This window comes from Piliocolobus tephrosceles, chromosome 3 (genome assembly GCF_002776525.5).
Source record: "Piliocolobus tephrosceles isolate RC106 chromosome 3, ASM277652v3, whole genome shotgun sequence".
NCBI classification, from domain to species: Eukaryota; Metazoa; Chordata; class Mammalia; order Primates; family Cercopithecidae; genus Piliocolobus; species Piliocolobus tephrosceles.
The window spans coordinates 14,058,144-14,081,407 of record NC_045436.1 but is presented as its reverse complement, the minus strand read 5'-3'; the positions used below and the strand labels follow the sequence as shown (position 1 = coordinate 14,081,407).

The 23,264-nt window shown below is 36.9% G+C and overlaps 1 protein-coding gene across 4 annotated transcripts in view; it reads right to left on the bottom strand.

Annotated features, from left to right (window-relative positions):
• Positions 1-23,264, bottom strand: part of GPM6A (glycoprotein M6A) — a 364,860-nt gene that overhangs the window by 65,297 nt on the left and 276,299 nt on the right. For 3 of the 4 annotated variants that reach the window (XM_023229352.1, XM_023229338.1, XM_023229343.1), the window contains one exon: positions 1,618-1,810. The exons of the other annotated variant lie outside the window; for it this stretch is intronic. In XM_023229352.1, coding sequence (XP_023085120.1) covers positions 1,618-1,810 — 193 coding nt within the window. The remainder of the gene's footprint in view (positions 1-1,617; positions 1,811-23,264) is intronic. 4 annotated transcript variants of the gene reach the window in all.

Here is a 23,264-nt window from a genome sequence, read left to right as displayed (position 1 = left end):
AAAATTTATGAAAATTACTTTGAAAAATACCTTTTCAAGATAATCTGCCTGTACCTGATGGAATATAAGAAACTTAGCAATATGATACATTCCTGATATTGTAGTTGGAGAAAAGTTGTCTTCTACCTAAAAAGCTGTCTGGGTTGGCCGGGCGCAGTGGCTCACACCTGTAATCCCAGCACTTTGGGAGGCCAGGCCGGCGGATCACGAGGTCAGGAGATCGAGAACATCCTGGCTAACGCGGTGAAACCCCGTCTCTACTAAAAAAATACAAAAACTTAGCCGGGCGCGGTGGCGGGCACCTGTAGTCCCAGCTACTCGGGAGGCTGAGGCAGGAGAATGGCATGAATCCGGAAGGCGGAGCTTGCAGTGAGCCGAGATCAGGCCACTGCACTGCAGCCTGGGTGACAGAGCGAGACTCCGTCTAAAAAAAAGTTGTCTGGGTTGACCAAGTGTTTTTTCAGAGTAAGATCTTAGGTTATAATTACACCAGGTCAATAGGAATTGCCCTGCATATGTGAGAATTGTGATCAAGCTCTTTTAGATGGAATGATAAGATTAAAAAGCAAAGCTACACTAACCATCCAGATACCCACTCAGATTTGTAAATCTAAAAGCATCATATTAGTTAAAAAATGTATATACATTAAGAATGTTTGAGTTTATTTAGAAAGACAAAATAAAGGAACATGAAGAACTTTACAAACACAGCTATCAAACAGCATGAAATAAACACAAGAAGTTATAACAAAAGCTGTAAGGGCCCAGGAGACAAGTTTATTATCAGCTGGGATTACAAACTGTAATAAATTATTTTCTTTTCATGGGCATAAAAATCACTGAATAAATTATCTCAGTTAGTAACTTATTTAGAAATAAATGTTTCTATAATTCAATCCCAAACCTTTGTTCCCTATATTCTCCAATAAGGAGCTGAAATTTCAACAGCAAACTTTAATTTTCAGACTGTTTAAGTTACTTTTCTAAAAGAGTTATTTTAACATAATCATAATATAGTGATCTTAGGAGTTTTACGTTCTATGAGAGAAAAGTATAATTGGTGTTTGAAAAAAATGTTGCTCGATTTCTTATGATTTACTCTTTTACAGAAGACAATAAGAACTTTGGACAATATTTACATCATTTCTGTGAGGCAGCAACAGTAAGATACCATACCCAGGGCTGAGTTTATTTCTTTTAAAGGTGGGAGCACCCATGGAGCTTTGGTGATTTTCCTAAAGTTAGTAGCAAGGGCCAGATTTGTACCTGGCACTATTCTCATAGAACAGCCTCTGTTCAAATTAGAAGAGCAAGAAAAGTGCCAGAATTCCACTTAATGGTAACCAAATTTTGAATACAACTTTACATTGAAAGCATGGGTTAAGCCCTGATTAAGTCAGCCTCTGATCCTGTGCTATGTGCCTTCTATTGACTGTAAAGGTAATTATGAATGATGATTCCCCTTCTGAATCATGTATGTCCTAAGAGTGCTGTTTCATATATCTCATCACCTCATTTAACTGTAGGCCCCACTTACATATATATGTGTATATATATAACACACAGAAGTGTAAATATATACACTGAAAAATAACAAGAAATACTAGAGTGACTTACATGGTAAAAACGTCCAGCGTGTCTCCAGCAGTTCTTGCCATCTCAAAGTAGGTTTGCAGAATGTTGACAGTTCCAGAAAGCGCTTCATGACCGCAGCCACAGAACAGGGCGACACCCGCATAGAGCAGGATGGTGGCAATCAGAGAAGCATAGGGAATGCCTCCCAGGCATTTGATACAGCATTCAAAACACCCTGTAGAAGATCACAAAGGGAGAAAGTCATATTTTTGTTAATCAAATTCAAAATTTTGTTTTCAAACTTCAGCACTATGGGAAAGTATATTTGCACTGATAATACCAGGTCAAACATATAAATCAAGACCTAGAGTGTGTTGAAGGATACTAAGATCAAATTCCTTAATTATAAACCCATCCTCCCCACAAACAAGAGAATGTTTCCTATGACTAATGTCTTCCTCATCTACTGCAAAACCCAGAGAAGCCCTTCCTTCCCAACCCAGACTTTCTATAATAATTCATCTTCACCATACTTGCATGCATAGCAATCCATTTTGAATTTATTGCTCTCAAATGTTACATGCTTATGGTTTAATTTCAATGGTATTTATTCTTTTGCACTCCGTGTATCTGTATTTTTCTTTTTTTGTAACTTTTTTTATTGATGTATCATAGTTGTACAGGTTTTGGGGATACATGAGAAATTTTGATACATGTTTATAATGTATAATTATAAAATTGGGGTAATTGGGATATCCACCGCCTAAAATATTTATGTTTTCTTTGTGTCAGGAACATTACGATTCTTCTCTTCTAGCTATTTTGAAATACACAATAGATTATTTTCAACTATAATTTCCCTACTGTGCTATTGAATATTAGAATTTATTCTTTTTACATAAGTGTGTTTTTGTACTCATTAACCAATTTTTCAGACAGTAAGTTGAAGCCTGTTAGTATATTGTGAAGTCAACTTAGTGAAGTGTTTTTTTCTTTTTTCTTTTTTTCCTTTTTTGAGACAGAGTCTGGCTCTGTTGCCCAGGTTGGAGTGCAGAGGCACAATCTCAGCTCACTGCAATCTCTGCTTCCCAGGTTCAAGAGATTCTCCTGCCTCAGCCTCCCAAGTAGCTAGAACTAAGGGCACGCACCTCCATTTCTCACTAATTTTTTTTTTGTATTTTTAGTAGAGACAGGGTTTCACCATGTTGGTCAGGCTGGTCTTGAACTCCTGACCTCAAAACTTACTGAACTTTGACCAGCAAATATTAAAAGTGGCAGAGACTGGAAGAGACAATATCTGAATGCATGTTATGTAGTAAGGGAAATTACTTTTGATTCTTTTGACTTCAGTACTCCTATATGATATTTGAGTAGTGACTCAGTGAAAACCTACTTCTTGGTATCATTCATGGTTTTTAAAAAATGAGAAAGACACTGGCACAGCAAACGAGAGCACATTGGACACACCAAAAACTGTGTGGTTTCTGCCAAATTTATTCTTTTGAGCTTATCATCTTTAAAAACGTGACAATAAGAGAATTTCTCTCATTTGGTTCTCATGAGGATTAAATGAGTTAATATAAAAAAATAGTGCTTGACGTAGAGTAACTACTTACTACATATTATCTGTCATTATTAGATGTAATTTATTATTTTGGGGGGGGTAGGGTGGGGGACAGAGTCTCGCTCTGTCACCCAGGCTGGACTGCAGTGGTGCGATCTCAGTTCACTGCAGCCTCTGCCTCCTGGGTTCAAGCGATTCTCTTACCTCAGCCTCCCGAGTAGCTGGGACACTGAAACGCATCACCGGCTAATTTTTGTATTTTTAGTAGAGACGGGGTTTTGCCACGTTATCCAGGCTGGTCTCAAACCCCTGATCCACCCACCCCAGCCTCCCAACGTGCTGAGTTTACAAGTGTAATCCCCCGCACCTGGTCTAATTTAACTATTATTAATGTGAACTATTACTGTGCTGTCATGTAGTTGTCAGAAATTCTTTGGCCATCGTGGTCACTTTTGCTTTTTGAAGTCTCATCACTTTTACTTATTAAAACACAGCTTTAATCATTTAAACTGAGACATCAGAAAACGATGGTAAATATTCAAAATAAAGGTCACAATTTCCTAGGCTTTTTCCAGATATCTTTTAAGAAATTAACTAGAAATGCTTAAGTGTATATGTTTTGCAAGAGGAAATATTGATGAGGCATTATGTGACAGCCACAACTGATACAGGAGAATTTAGGTAAGAGGACTGACAGGCTAAGGGTACTTTCAAGGATGACCTAGGTTCCACATGCACCCACCTCTAGCCACCCCACGCCTCAGATACACACACATATCCTCATGCCAAAGATTTTCTCCTTATGAAAATTCTTGATCAAATCTGTCTTTGTAATGCTGAAGCCCCTCAGATAATTAATGACTTTTCCTTTTTCTTCAGAAACAAATGACAAACAGGATTTAAAAATGGATTCTTACTGTGCTTAAGTCATAGGAAGATCCGTGAACACTTTATCTAGAAGGCATAGATGCATATAGCAACATATGAAGCATATGATAATTGCAAAGTTCCTGTGAGAACTAAGTTTATATTGAGAGATTGAGCTAGTCTGCTATTTTTAATGCTGCTCACTGAACTGGCCTTCTTGAGAATTCTAGTCCATCCCATCTGCCCCAGAGGAGGTTAAAAAAAGGAGTCTGAACACCTTCCCATTTCAGTAGCTGTTGTTTGTGCAGGCAAAATTGTTTCTTGAACATTCCTCCCCCAACACACATCACACACACCCACACACACATCCCCCACACGTGCACGCACGCGCGTGTGCGCACACACACACACAATGTGGGGAAGTAGAAAAGGTTAGAACAGCTTGAAACTTCATGTAATAGGAAGAGATTTCACCAGCAGATGGCTAAAACCAATGTGTGTAGTATCTGAATGTCACTGAACACAGTTTTGGGTGGAGATTAACAGGGTGGCAGAAAAATCTTTGAACTATTCTGTCTCTTGTTGTTCCACAATTTCTACCTCACTGATTATTTAAAAATAATAATAAAAAACTTAGTGCCAGCCTAAAGTAGAGCTATCCCTATTTTTGGCAAGCATACCACATAGTCTCATGATTTCAAATCCTATTCATATGTGATTTCTGTCTTTCGCTCTTCTCGAAGCATTTGATGTGGTTGTGGGATATTTCTACTATAGAAAATCAGAAGTATAAAAACCAGATAGATGAACATGTTTCACAAAACTGTTCAAAATAGAATAAGTTCATGTATAAAGAGTTCAAACACTGAATGCCTGGGTGGGAACTGCCTTTGCTGGATTCTAGAGCTGAAAGTTAATAACTGAGTAAAGACTAAATCAGAATCAGAATAGCTCAGGAGTAGATAAAGCGGTAAGCTCATGACTGACCACCAAAACCACTTCTGGGGACTTCTGATTAATTTAAATATTAATTCAGGGTCGGTTTCACTCATTTCTCATTGTCTCCACTCTACTTGAAATGGACCAGTTCTAGCCTCCACACTATGCTCTGTAGCTGCAAGGGGGATACTGGAGTTGCTGCATCAGAGCATCAAGTATAACTTCAATTGAGTACTGGCTTTCAAATTTAGAAAGAAAAGCCCAAGATAAATTCTAAAACTGGGTCAACTCAAATTGACAAGCCTGAGATAATGTGCATTTCCAAATGAGTGTAAGGTCTCTTTACTCTACTTAAATGATACTATTTAAATTTCTCAGAATCATATTACCTTTATGGCAAATACAAATTCCTCTAAACTTGAACTACTGTGAAGTTAAGCTAGCATCTTTTGACTTAAGACTCCATCCTCCGTGAAACTTCTATTCAAAGGAAGAAATCTTAAGTATGTCATCATACACATATCGCGCTTGTAATGGGCTAGATCCTAACTATCCGCACTCTTCCACAGAGCCTGAGTTGCCTATCTGTTTTTAAAGAAGACTCTCAGAACTCCCATCTGGGGAAGCAGCGCATTATTTCAGTATTCTCTCCAGCTGCCAGGATCCCACGTAGTTGCTGGCAGGGGAGCTTCTTTCCACCCACAGAGAGGAACAGCCTTGGCTGAGCAGCAGAGTTGCCATAGCAACCCTGCCCTTGGGCCCCGATAGGTTCCCAACAATCACCCTTTAAGGTTGCGGATCCTATGCCCCCAGTACCACGTTTTCACTGAAATGCAAATGAAAAACCACTCTATTAAATGAATATTCGTGAAGGCATAGTAAGTGGAGTGCTGGTGCTGGAGAAGATATTTTTTCCTTGAGAAACTCTCTAGTAAAATGATAAAGATTATTTTAAACAGGAAACATTTTCAATGCTAGATATTATAATAAAAATAGGCCCATTAATTCTCAAATAGAACTGATGGCTCAAATAGGGAATACCGAATTTACATGTTCTAGTCACTACCTATATACACAAAGAGGTATTTCTTATATCCATTTTCTGGTTATACTTTCCAAAATGAAATAATACTGTGCCTTCAGCATTAACATGAAAACAAACATTAAAAGAATTATGAGATGTTTAACACACCCTCTGAAACATTAGCATTTGCCCAAAGATTAGTGAAGTTATAGACGGACTTGTACTAATATAACAATTTCAAGGAAAATAGAAGCTGTTAAGATATGTTATTTTTTAAAAAAGATACTTTTTAAAAAGACATTGATTAATTTATTTCCATTTAAACACTGTGAAGTCAAACACATGCCTTTGCTTTTGCTCACGCCACAAACTGCATCAAAACAAATAAAGGGAAAAGAACCTAAACCAATGAGAAAAAGATCAGGAGAGATAGACAACAAAGAAGAGAGGCCAACGCAATTGTGGATTCTGGAAAAGTGTTTGACAGAGGGGAGGTTGAGAAGTGAGATTTACAATAGACTGACAATTGACTCATTGATAAATTTTTCCTAATATTATTTACCAGACAGCTGATTCCTTTTCTCCTGACCTATGTCATCTTTGTCATTATCAAGTGTCTAGAGAGGTATGGATCTGTTTGATGGCTGTCTATTCTGTCCTATTAGTCTATTTCTCTGTCCCTGTGTCAGAGGTGTTTGAACCAAAGCAACTCCATCTTGAATAAGGGCCGGGTAAAATAAGGCTGAGACCTGCTGGACTGCATATCCAGTGGGTTAGGCATTCTAACCCACAGGATGAGAGAGTAGGTCAGTGCAAAATACAGGTCATAAAGACCTTGCTGATAAAACAGTGTGTAGTAAGGAAGCCTGCTAAAACCCACCAAACCAAGATGGCAACAAGAGTGACCTGTGGTCATCCTCACGGGTCATTATATGCTAATTATAATGCATTAGCATACTCTGAGGCATTCCCACCAGTGCTATGACAGTTTACAAATGCCATGGCAGTCATGAGGTTACCCTACATGGTCTAAAAAGGGGAGGAACCATCAGTTCCAAGAATTGCTCACCCCTTTCCCCAAAAACTCATGAATTATCCACCCCTTGTTTAGCAAATAATCAAGAAGTAACAGTAAGTATCCTTGATAAGGCAGCTCAAGCTTCTGCTCTGTCTATGGAGAGTAACCACTCTGTATCCCTTTATTTTCTTAATAAACTTCCTTTCACTTTACTCTATGGGCTCACCCCGAATTTCTTCTTGCTCAAGATCCAAGAACCGTCTCTTGGGGTCTGGATGGGGACCCCTTTCCAGCAACATCTGGGCCAATACCACACTGCCTTATAGTATGTTTTGATTTGTGGAGGAAATTGCCTCAACCAATTCATTTTCTTCATGAAGGTCATGGCTAGTCATTGCCCTTTTACTTTACCAATCAATTTTAAAAACAGTTTGTCTGATTATATAAATTAACTCATTGGGATTCTGATTGGTATTTTTCTATTTGTATAAATTATTTATGTAATTTAGATATTATTTTTTTACCCACAAACTTTAAAATTCTTTCATTGATTGTATGAATTATTTTGAGTTTGTGGATTATTTTAAATTTAGGTTGGTAATCATACCATCTGTGACAATCTTGAGCTTTATTTCTTTCTTTTCGATATGTGTGCCTTTTAATTTATCTTTTTATTGTCTTATGCTATTGGATAAAATACAGAGGGGAGATTAAAAATAATGTGAAAAGGTATCTTTTGTGATCCTGATATTATAAATAATACTTATGCTTTTACCATTAAGTTTAATGCTTGCTGTTGTTTTATTGGTTAAATATGGTCTCTTGTTTTAAATTATATCACATGCTTCCCACCTGGTAAAATAATTCTTTTTTCTTCTTTTTATCTGACATTTCAATAAATTTTTCTAATGTAAGTTAAACATGCATTCATGAGAAAAAAAAAAAAAACAATGGCACCACTGGGTTTTTAAAAATACATCGCTAAATTTGTCATGCCAACTTTGTTCAATACTTTTGCATTTATCAATTTATCCAACAGTTATTGAGCCCTCACCAGGTGTCAGACTCTATACTAATTGCTGAGACTTTAGAAGTAAACAAAATCAGTGAAAATCTCTGCTCTTATTGTAGAGGTGCGAGCAAGATTATAAACAAGATACTGAAGAAATATAGGTGAGATTGTGAAAAGTTCAAAGAAGGAACCCTAAACAAAGAGGTGGGATTAGGGAGTATTGGAATATCAGTTTCAACTTCTGATAAAGAGGCTAGGGAAGGCATAACTGTGATGACATTTGTGAAAAGGTCTGGAGGAGGCAAAGGGACCATCCAAGAGGCTATCTGGGAGAAAGTTTCTTTTCTTTTTATTTTTTAATTTTAGTTTTTATTTTTATTTATTTATTTATTTTATATGGAGTTTCACTCTTTCTTTTCTTTTTATTTTTTAATTTTAGTTTTTATTTTTATTTATTTATTTATTTATTTATTTATTTATTTATTTATTTATTTATTTTTATATGGAGTTTCACTCTTGTTGCCCAGGCTGGAGTGCAATGGTGTGATCTTGGCTCACTGCAGCCTCTGCCTCCTGGGTTCAAGCGATGCTCCTGCCTCAGCCTCCCTAGTAGCTAGGATTACAGATGCCCACCACCACACCCAGCTAGTTTTTTGTATTTTCAGTAGACGTGGGGTTTCACTATGTTGGCCAGGCTGGTCTCCAACTCCTGAGAGGTTTCAAACAGAGGGAAACTAAATGTCAATGCCTTGAGGCAAGTGTGTGTCTAGAGTATCTGAGGAAAATTTGAGAGACCAGTGGCCGCAAGACAGATTGAGGTAGAGACAAAGGAATACAAGGAGAGGTTAGAATATAATAGGTGAAGTTATAGGGTCATCAATATGTTAATGAATGTCATTGACAACAAATGTTTGCTGTCTTGTTTTGTAATGAAGTTTATACCAGCCTGTAAAGTGATCCCTTTTTCCAATGCCCCAGGAGAGTCTGCATAAAGTTGTAATTACCTGCACAGTAAATATTTGGTAGAACAACCAGTAAAGCCATCCAGTCCACTTGTGTATTTTATGGGAAGAATTTAAACTGCTGATCTAATTTGCTGATGTTTATAGAGTGATTCAAGTATTCTATTTCTTCTTAAGTCTGTTTGCTAAATTCAATTTCTATAAGCATATATAAACTTCATAAAAGATATAAATTTTCTCATTAAGTTGTATATAACATTTTAAATAATATTTTTAATGCATTCATCATCTGAACATATATCCTTTGGTTTTCTCCAATGATTTTAATTCTTTCTTTTTTATTTCATTCCTTCTTTCCTTCCTCCCTCTTCTCCTCCCTCTCTCCTCCCTTTTGGTTTTTCTTTCCCTCCATCTGTCCCCTTTCTCTCTCTCTCTCTGTCTCTCTCTATGTGGGCCTCTCTCGTTTTCCCTCTTTCTCTCTCTTTCTTTCTTTTCTTCCTTTCTCTCTTCTTAAACAGCATCAGCCAGGACAACCTATGTTTTATACTTTATGTTTGCTATTAAAACAAACAGGCCTGGCACAGTGGCTCAAGACTGTAATTCCAGAACTTTGGGAGGCGGAGGCGAGTGGATCATGAAGTCAGGCATTTGGGAGCAGCCTGGCCAACATGGTGAAATCCCGTCTCTACTAAAAATACAAAAATTAGCCAAGCATGGTGGTGCTCGCCTGTAATCCTAGCTACTCAGGAGGCTGAGGCAGGAGAATCACTTCAACCCGGGAGGTGGAAGTTGCAGTGAGCTGAGATCGTGCCACTGCATTCCAGCCTGGGCGACAGAGCGAGACTCCATCTCAAAAAAAATAAAAAAATAAAATAAAATAAAAATTCCAATGACTTTAAACATCACATTTTATTTTTCAGTAAGTCTACAATATTTCCTTCCCAGCTTCATAGTGGGGATCTCTTCCCATTATAGCCATTCAGAAAGTCAGGTTGATAAAGGAAAATCATCTTGAACACTGCTAGTCATGGTATCAGAATAAAAAACACCAGGGAAATCTCACTTTGGTAATCAAGTATTCTAGGCTCTAGGTAGTACACGCCATTTCTAAGCTCAATGGATAGAAAGAGTCACTTTCCTCCCTCTCAAATACGAAGACCAAAAAGTGCAATTCTGCTATCTTTCCAAAAGACATGGAGCTACAAAACTTAGCAAACAGCACTAATGACTATCACAATAAGTAAAGCTGAAGGTTTTTCAACATTATTATTCTTTTCAAATACACTTTTTTTGGTATGATTACTTTGTTTCATTAATTTCTATTTTTAGATTAATTTTTTTTCTTTATTTTTATTTTCTTTGGGTAAATTTTCCTATACATTTTCTAATGTTTTAATGTGGAAAGATGGATGCTGAGCTCATTACTCTTTGAACTTTTCTCTAATAAAAATATTTAACCCCATAAAGTTACCTTCTAATTCTGATTTGAGTGAATTCCACAAGTTCTGATATGCAAACTTTTCATTCTTGTTCAGTTTTAAGTATTCTCTAAAGTTTATTGAGATCTCTTTTTGACATATGTCATTTTTTTCTTGGATTATTTATTTTGGTTTTCAAATATGAAAGCTTTTTAAATTTTCTGTATGTTATCTGTTCATATATTTATTGCATTATTGTTAGAGAATATGGTCTGTAGGATGCCAATCCTCTGAAATGTATAGTGACTTCCTTTAAATTAAATTCTAGATTTGAGTTTTTCAGTTTCTGCAAGCAGCAGAAATTTAGATCGCCAACTCACAAGAGAGCTGGCCTGTGGTACCAGATATTCAGGAGACATATTTCCCCCTCAGCTCACTCAAAGTATAAAAGATGTAAATTTTCCCTTTCTGCCTTACACACAAATTTTGTTATTATTATTGTTCCGTAATTTTTTGCTTTGTTTAATTTTGTTTTCCTGGCTCAGCCTTTCATGGAGTCCTTTAGAGTCCTGACCTTTAGACCTTTATGCTGTGTGTTCCAACTTGACCTCCAGTCTCGGGCTTAACTCACCTCTGTTTCCTAACCTATATTACCAGGATACCCAATGTGAAACCCAAGGAAACCAGAAATATGAAAATGACCCAGGACCTGCTGCTGCCTGCAGTGCTTTCTTGCTTAGCTCCCTGAACTTCTCCTTTAACTTTATTTTTGGCCTCTGAGGGTTCTGCTTACTCTCTTGACAGTACATCAGTGTGTACATATATGTGCGCATATATAAGTAATTATATTTTAATTGCACCTATATTTTAAATACACAAACATATTTGTTTCAGAACTTCCATTGTTTGGGAACAAAAAAGATTTTCTTGCTATTTAGTCTACCATACTACTGGTAAGTCTTAATTAGAAAGAGACAACCACTAGGTATTTGAGGAATGTCTCCAACTTGGAAGACGGAAACCGAAAATAATAAGCAAATGAAATTCCAAGAAATAAGAGATAAAGCAGGCAGCTGAAGAGAGTTTAAAAAGGGCACACTGGCACACCATATATATATATACATATGTATATATATACACATATGTGTATATATAAATACATATATGTATATATTTATATATTTCTTTAGAATATTACAAAATATATTGCATTCTAAACAAAATGGATGTATTTCTTTCTAACTAAAATAAGAATATGAGGCAACCAAGTAAGAAGGGCTCCCCAGAGAATAGCTGGCTTGAGTATTGGGAGGACGGAGTTGGGACTCAGAAGTTCTCGCTGGTTTGGGTCAGGGGTGGGGAGGCTGGCCTCTTCTGTGCCTCTGTGGTAACCAGGAGATTCACTTGGTAAAGTGGGGAGCTTTTTATCAGGACTCCATCTCACTTTGCTGAGTTATATTTTCTTTTTCCTTTTCTCTCAATGAATTCTACTCATCACCCTTATATGTGTCTGCTAGCCTAATCTTTCCTGGTCATGTGACAAGAACGGTGTTTTCCTACAATAAATAGATGCTCTAAATAGGCAACTGCAATAAAATTAAAAGCTATTATTAAATGGAAATATAGCGGAAATTTACATTATCACAGTTTAAAGACACACACACATACACACACACACACACAAAGAAATCTATGACAAAGTAGAACAAACAGACAAAAGATGGAAACTGGCGAGAAAAGATAAGCAATTTAGAAGATCAGACAAGGAAGAACCACCACCACAATCGAATATAATGAGATTCATCAATAAAGCAGTGAAAATGAAGATTAGTAAATTACTGAATAATTGATATAAAACAGTTTCCTAGAGTCAAGGGCCTGAGTCTGTAGATTGGTAGGACTCACTGAGTTTGCTTCTGGGGCTGAATCCCTCCCTTCCTGTAGCTCTTACAGCCCCCACTACCTCCTGCTGCCCCACGGCCACACTATGGCAGAGACAGGAGGCCTGATGCTGGCTCGTGCCCCCAGAGTGCTCCAAATTAATAAAGGAGGAATAGAGCAATTGGGGTCATGGACGATAAGTGTCTTAGAAAAAGTCATCATCAGAGAAGGGGAACGAGAAGTGCTTTCAGCTAAATTTAACGCAAATGCTTTTATTAAGGATTTTTTTCTGAAAACTTGGAACAGTTCTAAGTTAGCCTTAAGACCTTTTTGTGTCTATGGAAATATTAGTGAAGTGAGGCCAACCTGACTTTCTCTTATCCTGACATTGAGAGAAACATGTCCCTTGGGTAGAAATGAGAGAACAGTTAAATCAAGACCTGACTGTAGTAAGTTTATTTCACATGCTCACTCCCTTTTTCTATGCCCAGCTAGCAGCAGGGGTACGGAATCACTACATCAATATTCAGAGAATGTTTCTTGAGCACCTATTTCTTCTATACACTGTGTATACAGAAGTGATAAAAAAAAAAATATGGTCTCTACTCTGTTTGAGCCTATATAAAAGTGAGAAATAAAATTAGGAAATTCTGGCACCTTTTAGAAAAATTCCAGAAAACATCCTATGAAAACATCCAGTATTGTGATATCCTTAGTGTCCAGTTGGTGTAGCCAGGGTTGCAGTGTTCATCAGCACATCAGAATCAGTGGCCGTGGGCTTGGTGTTCAAAGTTATCCAAAGAATAGTAGACTAGAAAGCTTCTTGGCATGAAGTATGACACGCCATAAAGATGAGATAAGGATATTTCAAAACTGGGCTTCTGAGGAAGACTTTATACTGTAAAATGTTTAGCAAACACACTCTGTAATAGTTAACCCTTTAATGAATGACATGATAATCTCTATTTTTTTTTTTTTTTTTTTTTTTTTATAAGGAATCTCCCTCTGTCGCCCAGGCTCTAGTATAGTAGCACAATCTTGGCTCACTGCAACCTCCGCCTCCCGACTTCAAGCCACACTCCTGCCTCAGCCTCCTGATTAGCTGGAACTACAGGTGCGCACCACAACATCCGGCTAATTTTTGTGTTTTTAGTAGAGACGGGGTTTCACCATATTGATCAGGCTGGTCTTGAACTCCTAACCTCGTGATATGCTCACCTCGGCCTCCCAAAGTGCTGGAATTACAGGTGTGAGCCACCAAGCCCGGTCTGATAATCTCTATTTTTAAAGCCTTTTAGAATATAGCTCAAATAATCCTTAAATATTGTTAAATGTTTATTAACATCTTATTTAAATATGTCCTGGCCTAAACAGAGCATAGAGTCAAAGTAAATATTTGAATCTTTAAGAACAAAATAGCATTACCAAAAATAAACTCAAAGGACAGGTTTTCATCTTAAACATCGTAGTCATGGCTATAATACTCTGCTTAAACAAATCAGTTACAAATTTAAAAAGAAATGTCTTTAAACAAGAAAAAATCCACAGCGTTCAAAGGCATTTTTGTATCCTGTAGTACACAATGGAGGAGGATTTTCACTGCATTTTTTGCTGAATCTCATTATATCTGATAGTGGTTGTTGGTTTTCCTTGTCTGATCTTCTAAGTTGCTTACCTTTTCTCTCCAATTTTGATTTTTTTGTCTTTTTGTTCTACTTTGTCATAGTTTTTTTTTTTTTTGTCTTTTAGTCCTGTGAAAATGTAAATATCTGCCATCATATTTCTAGTGAATAATATCTTTTAATTTTTTTGGTAGTTACTTATTTGTGGATGGGTATCAAAATCACCAGGGACGCTGTCAAAAATAGAGATTTTTTGATCCCCTCTGTTGAGAATCTTGTGGGTTTTTATCAAGTTCTTCAGTTGATTCTGATGCTGCAAGATCTGCAAGCCATGCAGTATTCTATAAAATCACATGAGATGCCCTGAATCCTTTAAAAGTGTTTGATAAACTAGGATATGCATGTAATAAAAAGATTAAGAAGGAATTACTCTAAGAAATCTGAACAAATGCTTAAACAACATATACAGTTTATAGCTATTTATCTCAACAAGACAGACTTTTTTTTTTTTTTTTTTAACAGTTCCAAGGCATCAGAAACAATATCAAGACTTTTTGTGTTTGTTTTTATTTTTCTATTTTAGAGACAGGGTTTCAGTCTGTGCCCAGGCTGGAGTGCAGTGGTGTGACATAGCTCACTGTAGCCTCGACCTCCAGGACTCAAGGGATTCTCCTGCCTCAGCCTCCCAAAGTGTTGGGATTACAGGGGAGAGCCACCATACCTGGTCACCAAGACTTTCAATCCATTGCCTGGTGTGATCTCCACAGCTCATATGAAATAGCTATAATTATAGTTAGGCAATTTCTCAAGTAGTTATTGACAGTAGATACTGCCAGAGTATGTGAAAGCCTATTTATGATGAATTTTTCAGAAGAATGATGACATTTTTATTTTTAAAATGCCATCATGAAAATGTTTATTAAGATTAATATTTAACATTCAGATAATTTTTTTTAGAAATATATTACTAATTACAGAACATTCTGTACTGGTCAACATGACTTAGCAAGAATGTTTTGATTAATTAAACTTGTTTCCCTAAGGCGGAGAAGTTAATTGCTTCTATTATGAGTAGAACCATACTCTTCTGACTGTGATAAATAAGCCCCTAGGGTGAGAGAACAGTCAGGTAGAGACATGTTTCTGATGTAGGAAAACAATCCCTGGAAGGAAAAAAAAAAAAAAAAAAACTAGAACTCCATATTCCATACACCTGTGGGGTTTTGATAGCATATACTCTGCTTGTTCAGATAATGTCTGGAAATCCACTTAAAACCCTCATTTTATCTTGTAATGAATGGACTGAAAAACATAAATGCTCTTCCCCTAAATATTCACACGGTTTGATCTCTCACAGTCTTCAAACCTTTGCTCAAAATACTCATTCATTCATTTGTTCTTTCGTGTGTGTTTGTTGAGTTATCCATTGCTGCCTCACAAGCCATCCCCAAATGTACTAGCTTAAAGCAGAAATTTATTATAATTTCTCACATCTTATGGGTTTATTGGTGTCAGCTGGGCAGCTTTCACTTGGGATTGTTCATGCAGATGCAGCCCGAAAGTGAATAGGTCTGCGGTTATCTGAATGCTTGACTGGGCTGGATGTCCAGGATGGTTTCTTCCTTGCAAGTATGGCACCTCAGCAAGCATGCCTTGAACTGCTGAGAACTTGCATAATGCTGCCACATTTTATTATCAAAGTAGTCACAGGCAGCTCAGATTCAGCTGGCAGAGGGATGGGAGGAAGAGCTGAAGACTGAACGGGAGTGGGGTAGAATCTGCAGCCATGTTTAGTCTGACACAAGCTGATCTATTGTAAAATTGAACTTTCCACCCAAATGATTGCTTTCTTTTCCCATAACACTTATCACTATCCAATGTGTTGTTTATCTTACTATTGACTTTATTATTATTATTATTATTGAATCTCTTTACCAAACTATGAAACTATGAGGTGAAGAATTATTTTGTGACTGGGCACGGTGGCTCACACCTGTAATCCCAGCACTTTGAGAGGCCAAGGCAGTCAGATAACCTGAGGTCAGGAGTTTGAGACCAGCCTGACCAACATGGGAAAAGCCCGTCTCTACTAAAAATGCAAAACTAGCCAGGTGTGGTGGCACGTGCCTGTTATCACAGCTACGTGGGAGGCTGAGGCAGGAGAATCTCTTGAACCCGGGAGGCAGAGGTTGTGGTGAGTTGAGATCATACCACTGCAATCCAGCCTGGGAAACAAGAGCAAAATTCTATCAAAAGAAAATAATTTGTATTTTGTTCATTTCTGCATGCCCATGCTCTAGCACAGTATCTGACACATAGTAGGTGCTCAGTTAATATTTGTTGAATAAATAATCCGATTGAAAAACATGTCTCAACAACCAACTAAGACAGATCCAAAAGTGCTCATTAACTTCAAACCCTCCCCCATGTCCAGCTTGCAGAGAAATACCAGAATCATGATAATTTTCTGCTTTGGCTCGAAGAATGAGAAATGTGGGCAATGAATGGTTAGCTACAACACAATTTTGTGTTTTCCTCCTATAACTCTTTAAAAAAGTGAGCCTATTTTTTCTTTCTGAGTAACTCGTAAGGAGTGTTTTTGTAAGTGTGCTGGAGAGATAATTCAAAAGTCTTCCTGTATTATACTATAATCTTAAATTTGTGGAAGAAGAAACTGTTGTTGTGTACATCATACAACAGAATGCAACAAAGTCACTGGCAAACTTGGACTTGTAGTGAATGTATTCACCTCTAAACTTCTGTTTTGTTAATGACACAATGTTGAGGATTATCAGTATGACTCTGCACCAAACTCAAAATAAAAACACAAACTTCCACATCTAAAACAACAGAGAAAGAGTTACAGAAGATCCTGAGACCTTCAGAACTACTAAATTCCAAACAGGGAAAGCTGAAGACATTGCCAATAAATGTATAAAGAATTAGCCTCTTAAGAAAACTACTTCAGGAAAATAAGATAGCGTTTTTCTTAAAGCAATTTATAATCACAAGTTATTTACTAGTATTTAATAAAATTGTCTATTTTTTGAAAATAATTTCTTAGGTATTGCTCCAAAATAATGTGGTTTCTGAGATATGTGTTTCATGGAAACAGATTTGTCTATATTTTATCTTATCTCACACAACATCAATTCAGCAGCTGAAGGAATTATTTCAAAGTATGACCTGGAGTATGTCAGCCTCCTGCTTAAGATCTTTCCTCAACTTTCCTTTACATTAACCTACCATTATATTTTCCACACACTCCTTCTACACTAGGATGGTGTTTGTGATCTCGCCAGCATCATTTCCCATTGCGACCCACTTGACTTACTGCACACCAGCTACACTGGCCACCTTTCAACTCCTTGCAAACCAGCCTTTATGCTCTTCCTGTTTCCTCTGCCTTGATGATCTGATGCTCTTCCCATGCTAGGCTCCTTCCTGCTTACAGCTTAAATGTCTCTTCCTTAGAGAGAATCCCTTTACTGTCCATAAAAGAGAACACTATTTATTTTCAATATTTAACAATGACTAGTGAAAATCTGCTATTCATTGGTGGTCATGTAGAATTCTCTTGATCATAACATCCGTTCAATTCCATGATTTAATCATAGAAGCTTACTTTTTAATTATGCATTTTTCTGCCTAATCACATCACTCACAGTGATGAGAGTTCACAGACTGCCAAAATGTTTGCTGCAGTTGGAATTTTATAACATAGTATGGTAGCACCAGCATAATATGCTGTTTCCACATACCAACATAGACATGACTAATAAAATAGAAATGGTCATTACTTAAGACTGATTCTTGTTAGATAGACAACTTTTAAAAAACAGTTAAAGAAGAGGGAACCAGGTGATAAGATTGGTCCTCTAGGAAAAAAATGGAATGTGCTTCATTAGATAAAATTATCTCAAACTTATGAGAAAAACACAATTGAGTCTTCATGTTTTGTTCTCGGTTAATGTGATAAAGAATGTATTATAATTTTTCTAATGTCTTGTGGATATCATGGAAAAGCTGTTAGAATTGCCAAGAATTTTCAGCAGAAATAAGGCATTTTGTGTTGCTAAATAAGTACTATGTGTTATTTAGTGAAGCAATATGGCATATGAAGTTATTTTTTAGCTTTAAACAGTATATAAAAATTGGTAAAATTGCACCAGTTAACTATAGCAGTTGGAATTCCAGAATAGGTATATTGTTTCAGTGCCATAAATGCTTTCTCATGACCAGAGCAATTTTCAGATGCTTTCATTATTATGGTTAGTGAGAAATTTTCTTAAAACAAAAATAACAACTGCAAAAATGGCAATAGCTTATGTTACACCAGATATTCTGTAGATTTGTTTTTATAAAATTAGTGTTTATATGTATCTTTACTTTTTATAATTAAATGAATTCATCTGGCTTTTAAAGAGAACAGAATCCCTTATACACAAATTAACTCATCAAAAAATACTTTCTTTTATATTTTACTATATTGTTACTTTAAAAACAATAAAAGAACAAACAAAACTTTATAAAGTAATCTAGGAAAAGAAATCTTTACATTAGGCTGGGTGTGGTGGCTCACGTCTGTCATCCCAGCACTTTGGGAGATTGAGGTGGGAGGATCACTTGAGGTCAGGAGTTGGAAACAAGCCTGGCCAACATGGTGAAGCCCCATCTCTACTAAAAATACAAAAAATAGCTGGGTGTGATGGTGGGTACCTTTAGTCTCAGCTACTTAGGAGGCAGAGGTGGGAGAATTGCTCGAGCCCCAGAGGCGGAGGTTGCAGTGAGCTGAGATGGAGTCACTGCACTCCAGCGTGGGCGGCAGAGTGAGACTGTCAAAAACAAATAAACAAAAACAAACAAACAAGCAAAAAAACAAGACTGAAAATATTTACATTATTACAATTAAATTGGTGAATGCTTAAACTATATGACACACACACACATAAACCAGGAATGTATGAAACAGGTTTGTTCAAAGCTACAGTGTAAAAAGGCAAAGATGGGCTCATCTACCAGCACACTCTACTACATGATTAAATACAAATCATTTTAACAGAATTGGAGCATACTTAAAATACACTTGAGAAATTTGAAGGCATTCTTAAAAATAAAAATATAACTTTAACACCAAGTGACTAAAATAACTATAAAATAAATACTGATTATGAATTCAAGTTGTAAAAGAAAAATTAGAAATTAAAAAAATTCAAATTCTCTTTAAAAAGAGAACATGAATTACTTATAGAAAGTTTCTTTAATTTAGTTCATAGAAATTCACTAAGACATTTGCAGATACAACCATCTTACTGAAAACATAATGATAGATTTTTAATGCAATCTGGCTTTTTAGAATTTATATATTTATTCCAAGTTTTAAAAAATCATTTCTTTTAAGAAGCACATATTTTTAAAATTCTCTCTCATAGTTACTACAACATACCAAAATTGGGTATAACACTTTTTTTTTTTTTTTTTTTTTTTTTACAGTCTCGCTCCGTCACCAGGCTGGAGTGCAGTGGCACAATCTTGACTCACTGCAACCTCTGCCTCCCGGGTTCAAGTGATTCTCCTGCCTCAGACTCCGGAGTAGCTGAGACTACAGGCACCCGCCACCATGCCAGGCTAATTTTTTGTACTTTTAGTAGAGAAGGGGTTTCACCATGTTGGCCATGATGTTCCAGATCTCTTGACCTTGTATCACAAAAAATTTTAAGCCATATTCTCAAATATTTCCTGCATCAAAATGTTATTTCAAAATATGTATGGACAAGAGAACAAAACAAATTGTCTCCTGATAATCACAGTAAGCCATTTTGTATCATAAACATTAGCAGAATGTTCAAAATGGATATGTAACAATTAATTTGTTACAATGTCAGAAACAAATTGTTACCATTTGTTAAGAGGAAAACTCTCTCTGGAGTCCTGAAGTGCTGTCGAGAGAGCTTGAATTGTGTCAGGTACATTTGGAAATAAAGAGGCAAACGGCAGTACTTCAAAGTAGATATGTCACTTCTGCAATCAGTATCTTTTCTCAGGCATCAGAGACTTTAAAAAGCTAAAATATATTTTTTAAATCAAAAGAATATTTTCATTCTCTCTCCCTCTCTCTCTTTCATTAAAGGAGCTATTGGCATATGCTTGGCTCCCTAAAGGCCAGGGAAATATTAGTTCAAAGTCCCTCATAAATCTTTTTAAATGTTATAGAAGAAACGTCGATTTTATTTGAGCCAAGCATAAGCCTGTCATTTTGCTGTTTCTATTACAACTGCCTGAGCACCCTGATAACAAAATACGGATGCACTGTTTTTTCTTCCAGCAAATTCAGTCTTGACTAATTTATCCCATCACCTAAATACTTAATGTCCTTTGCTTCTTTAGATCATGTCTCACATGACTTTTAGACGGTAGGGGCTGAAAATAAAGGTTTAGAGAGAGGTTAAAAGAACTCCAAAGCGGCCTATGAACGTATGATAACAGAATATGCCTTTTAGCTGTTTTTGTATTCTGCTCACCACAGGACACATCCTTAAGAGGGCTCAGCCTACATATGAAAACCTGCACTTCACATAAATCCTTTTATTTCATGTTACTAATCCCCAGAATTTTATGAATACACACAAAGCTCATTTTCAGTTCCTATCAGTCACCTCTGGTGACTGTGAAGTGAAAATAAGAATACTGCAAAGTAGAAGAATGTCCATGGAATATCTGAAAAGGCAGAAATGCTAAAGAAAACATTAGATCTTTATTATTTCTAGAATATGCTCTACACTGAAGTATAGCACTCCTGTATTGTGGTCCAGATGAGATTAATAACGGGTTCCCAAGACCAAGGAATACGTTTCATGTAGCTTTATACACGCTGCATTACATGCAGAGTTTGACTCACGGACACAGCACTGAATAACCCCAGTGACTTATTTTCTACCTCTATTTTCTGGTGCGTTTTTGTTCCTTTTGTACAAGAAGGATAAGTCAAGTTTACCCACTAAAATGTCTACCCTTCAGTTTCAACTTGATGTCCAGTCAAATTACATTGGAAAAATATGTACTGAATTCACAGCAAGAGAACTGAAAGATGGATCTTGAACTGAAGACATCTTAGAAATGTATTTCACAATGTAAAGAAAGATAGTCATTTCTGCATTTGGTTGTAACTGTTCACTGCTGAGGTATGATGAAAAGACTATAGAGAAAGTAATATCAGAACTATGCTGTTTCTGTTTCGTGGGTATTTTTCCAACAACTAGTAGTTACTTTAGCTTTTCTAGTATATATATGTGTGTGTGTGTGTGTGTGTGTGTGTGTGTGTGTGTGTGTGTATTCTATTTTTAAAAAAGCAAGATCTAGGCCAGGCACAGTGGCTCATGCCTGTAATCCCAGCACTCTGGGAGGCCGAAGTGGTTGGATCACCTGAGGTCAGGAGTTCGAGATCAGCCTGGCCAACGTGGTGAAACCCTGTCTTTAATAAAAATATAAAAATTAGCCGAGTGTGGTGGTGCATGCCAAATAGTCCCAGCTATTTGGGAGACTGAGGAGGGAGAATCGCTTGAACCCAGGAGGCAGGGGTTGCAGTGAGACGAGATAGCACCACTGCGTTCCAGTCCGGGTGAAAGAGTGAGACTCTGTCTCAAAAAAAAAAAAAAGCAAGATCTAATTTAACAACTTCATTAAGAGATGGTAAGGGACAAAGGACTGGTTTTATTATTGTTATAGTTGCCGTACGAACTCAATAGTTTAATGTTTTCCTCAAACCACTGGAAAGTCAAGGGAGATCATTCTTAAAGACACTTCTTACTAAATAAATAACATTATTTGGAATTAAGATGTGGAAGACAATAAATATCCTATATTCTCAATGAAAAACTGTTGACACTTCATGTGGTTTCAATAGGTAGAAAATAGGTATTCACAAGGTATATATATTTGATGGTGAACAAATTTAGATAATTGAAAAGATTATTTTTACACATCTGATCATGTTCATATTAAGACTGAACTTGGAATTGAACGTAATTGGAGTGAAAGACATTCACCGTGGTTTTAACTAATGACAGAGAAAAATGTATTCCAACAGTCTAATAACTTTTACTATTTTACTTTTGTTCACAAATGTGACCAAGTTACATGCAATAATTTATAAAATTATATTATGCGCCAGGTGCAATGTCTCATGACCATAATTCCAGAACTTTGGGAGGCTGAGGCTGGAGAATTGCTTGAGGCCAGAGTTTGAGACCAGTCTGGACAATAAAGTAAGACCCCACTTTTACAAAAAGTACAACAATTAGCCTGGTGCGGGGGTTTGCACTTGTAGTCCCAGCTACTTAGGAAGTTGAGGCCGGAGGATCCCTTGAGCCCGGTATATTTTAAAGACTGCATGAGCTGTGATCACACCACTGCACTCCAGCCTGGGTGATTAGAGAGTGGAAATCACCTAGTGATCCTCAGACAGACCACCTAAACACAACAACTCCTTATCTGAGGAATTTAGAAGGGAACGAAGACCCCCTGGTCTCATTGGTTCCAGGCCTCTTTCAACTTTTACAGGTAACTAAAATTTCTATTCATTTCCAGAATGCCATGCCGAAACTCATTTTACAACCTTAAGCTCCCGCCTTAAGGTCCATAAATACCCCTAAGGAAAATCCACAATGGATCGTGGCTGCACCCTTTTGCAGCTTTCTTCCTTTCTAATAAATTTTCCTTTTTCACACCTATACTCATGTCCATAAATTACTTTTACCAACCTGTGAGTGGACCTTTTCCCGTGCGGGGGCTCGGACACCTCACCCAGCAGGTGACAGAGTGAGACCCTGTCTCAAAAAACATTATATTGTGCATAATGTACAATATGTATAATTTTCTCTTTACTGTTAAAACCAGCAATATGTTTAAAAATCCTTTCTTTAACCAGTCATGGTGGCTCATACCTGTAATCCCAGCACTTTGGGAGGCTAAGGCAGGCGAATTGCTTGAGCCCAGGAGTTCGAGGCCAGTCTGGCCAACATGGAAAAACTGTCTTTACAAAGAAAAAAAAAAAAAAAAGAGCTGGGCATGGTGGTGCACACCTGTAATCCCAGCAACTCAGGAAGCTCAAGTGGGAGGATTACTTGAGCCTGGGAGGTGGAGGCTGCAGTGAGCCATGATTGTGCCACTGCACTCCAGCCTGGGTGACAGAGACCCTGTCTAAAATATGGAGACAAAAGGTTTATGGTAGCTCCAATGGTCACTCTCATGATGAGATTCTAAATATGGCCTACTCTTACTGCTGTTTAGTTACAAAAAGCTGATATATTTTTCTAAGATTATTCTTCTTTCACTTGACAAGTCACAAGACCTAGGGTAATTCATAATTATGACTGAATGAGCC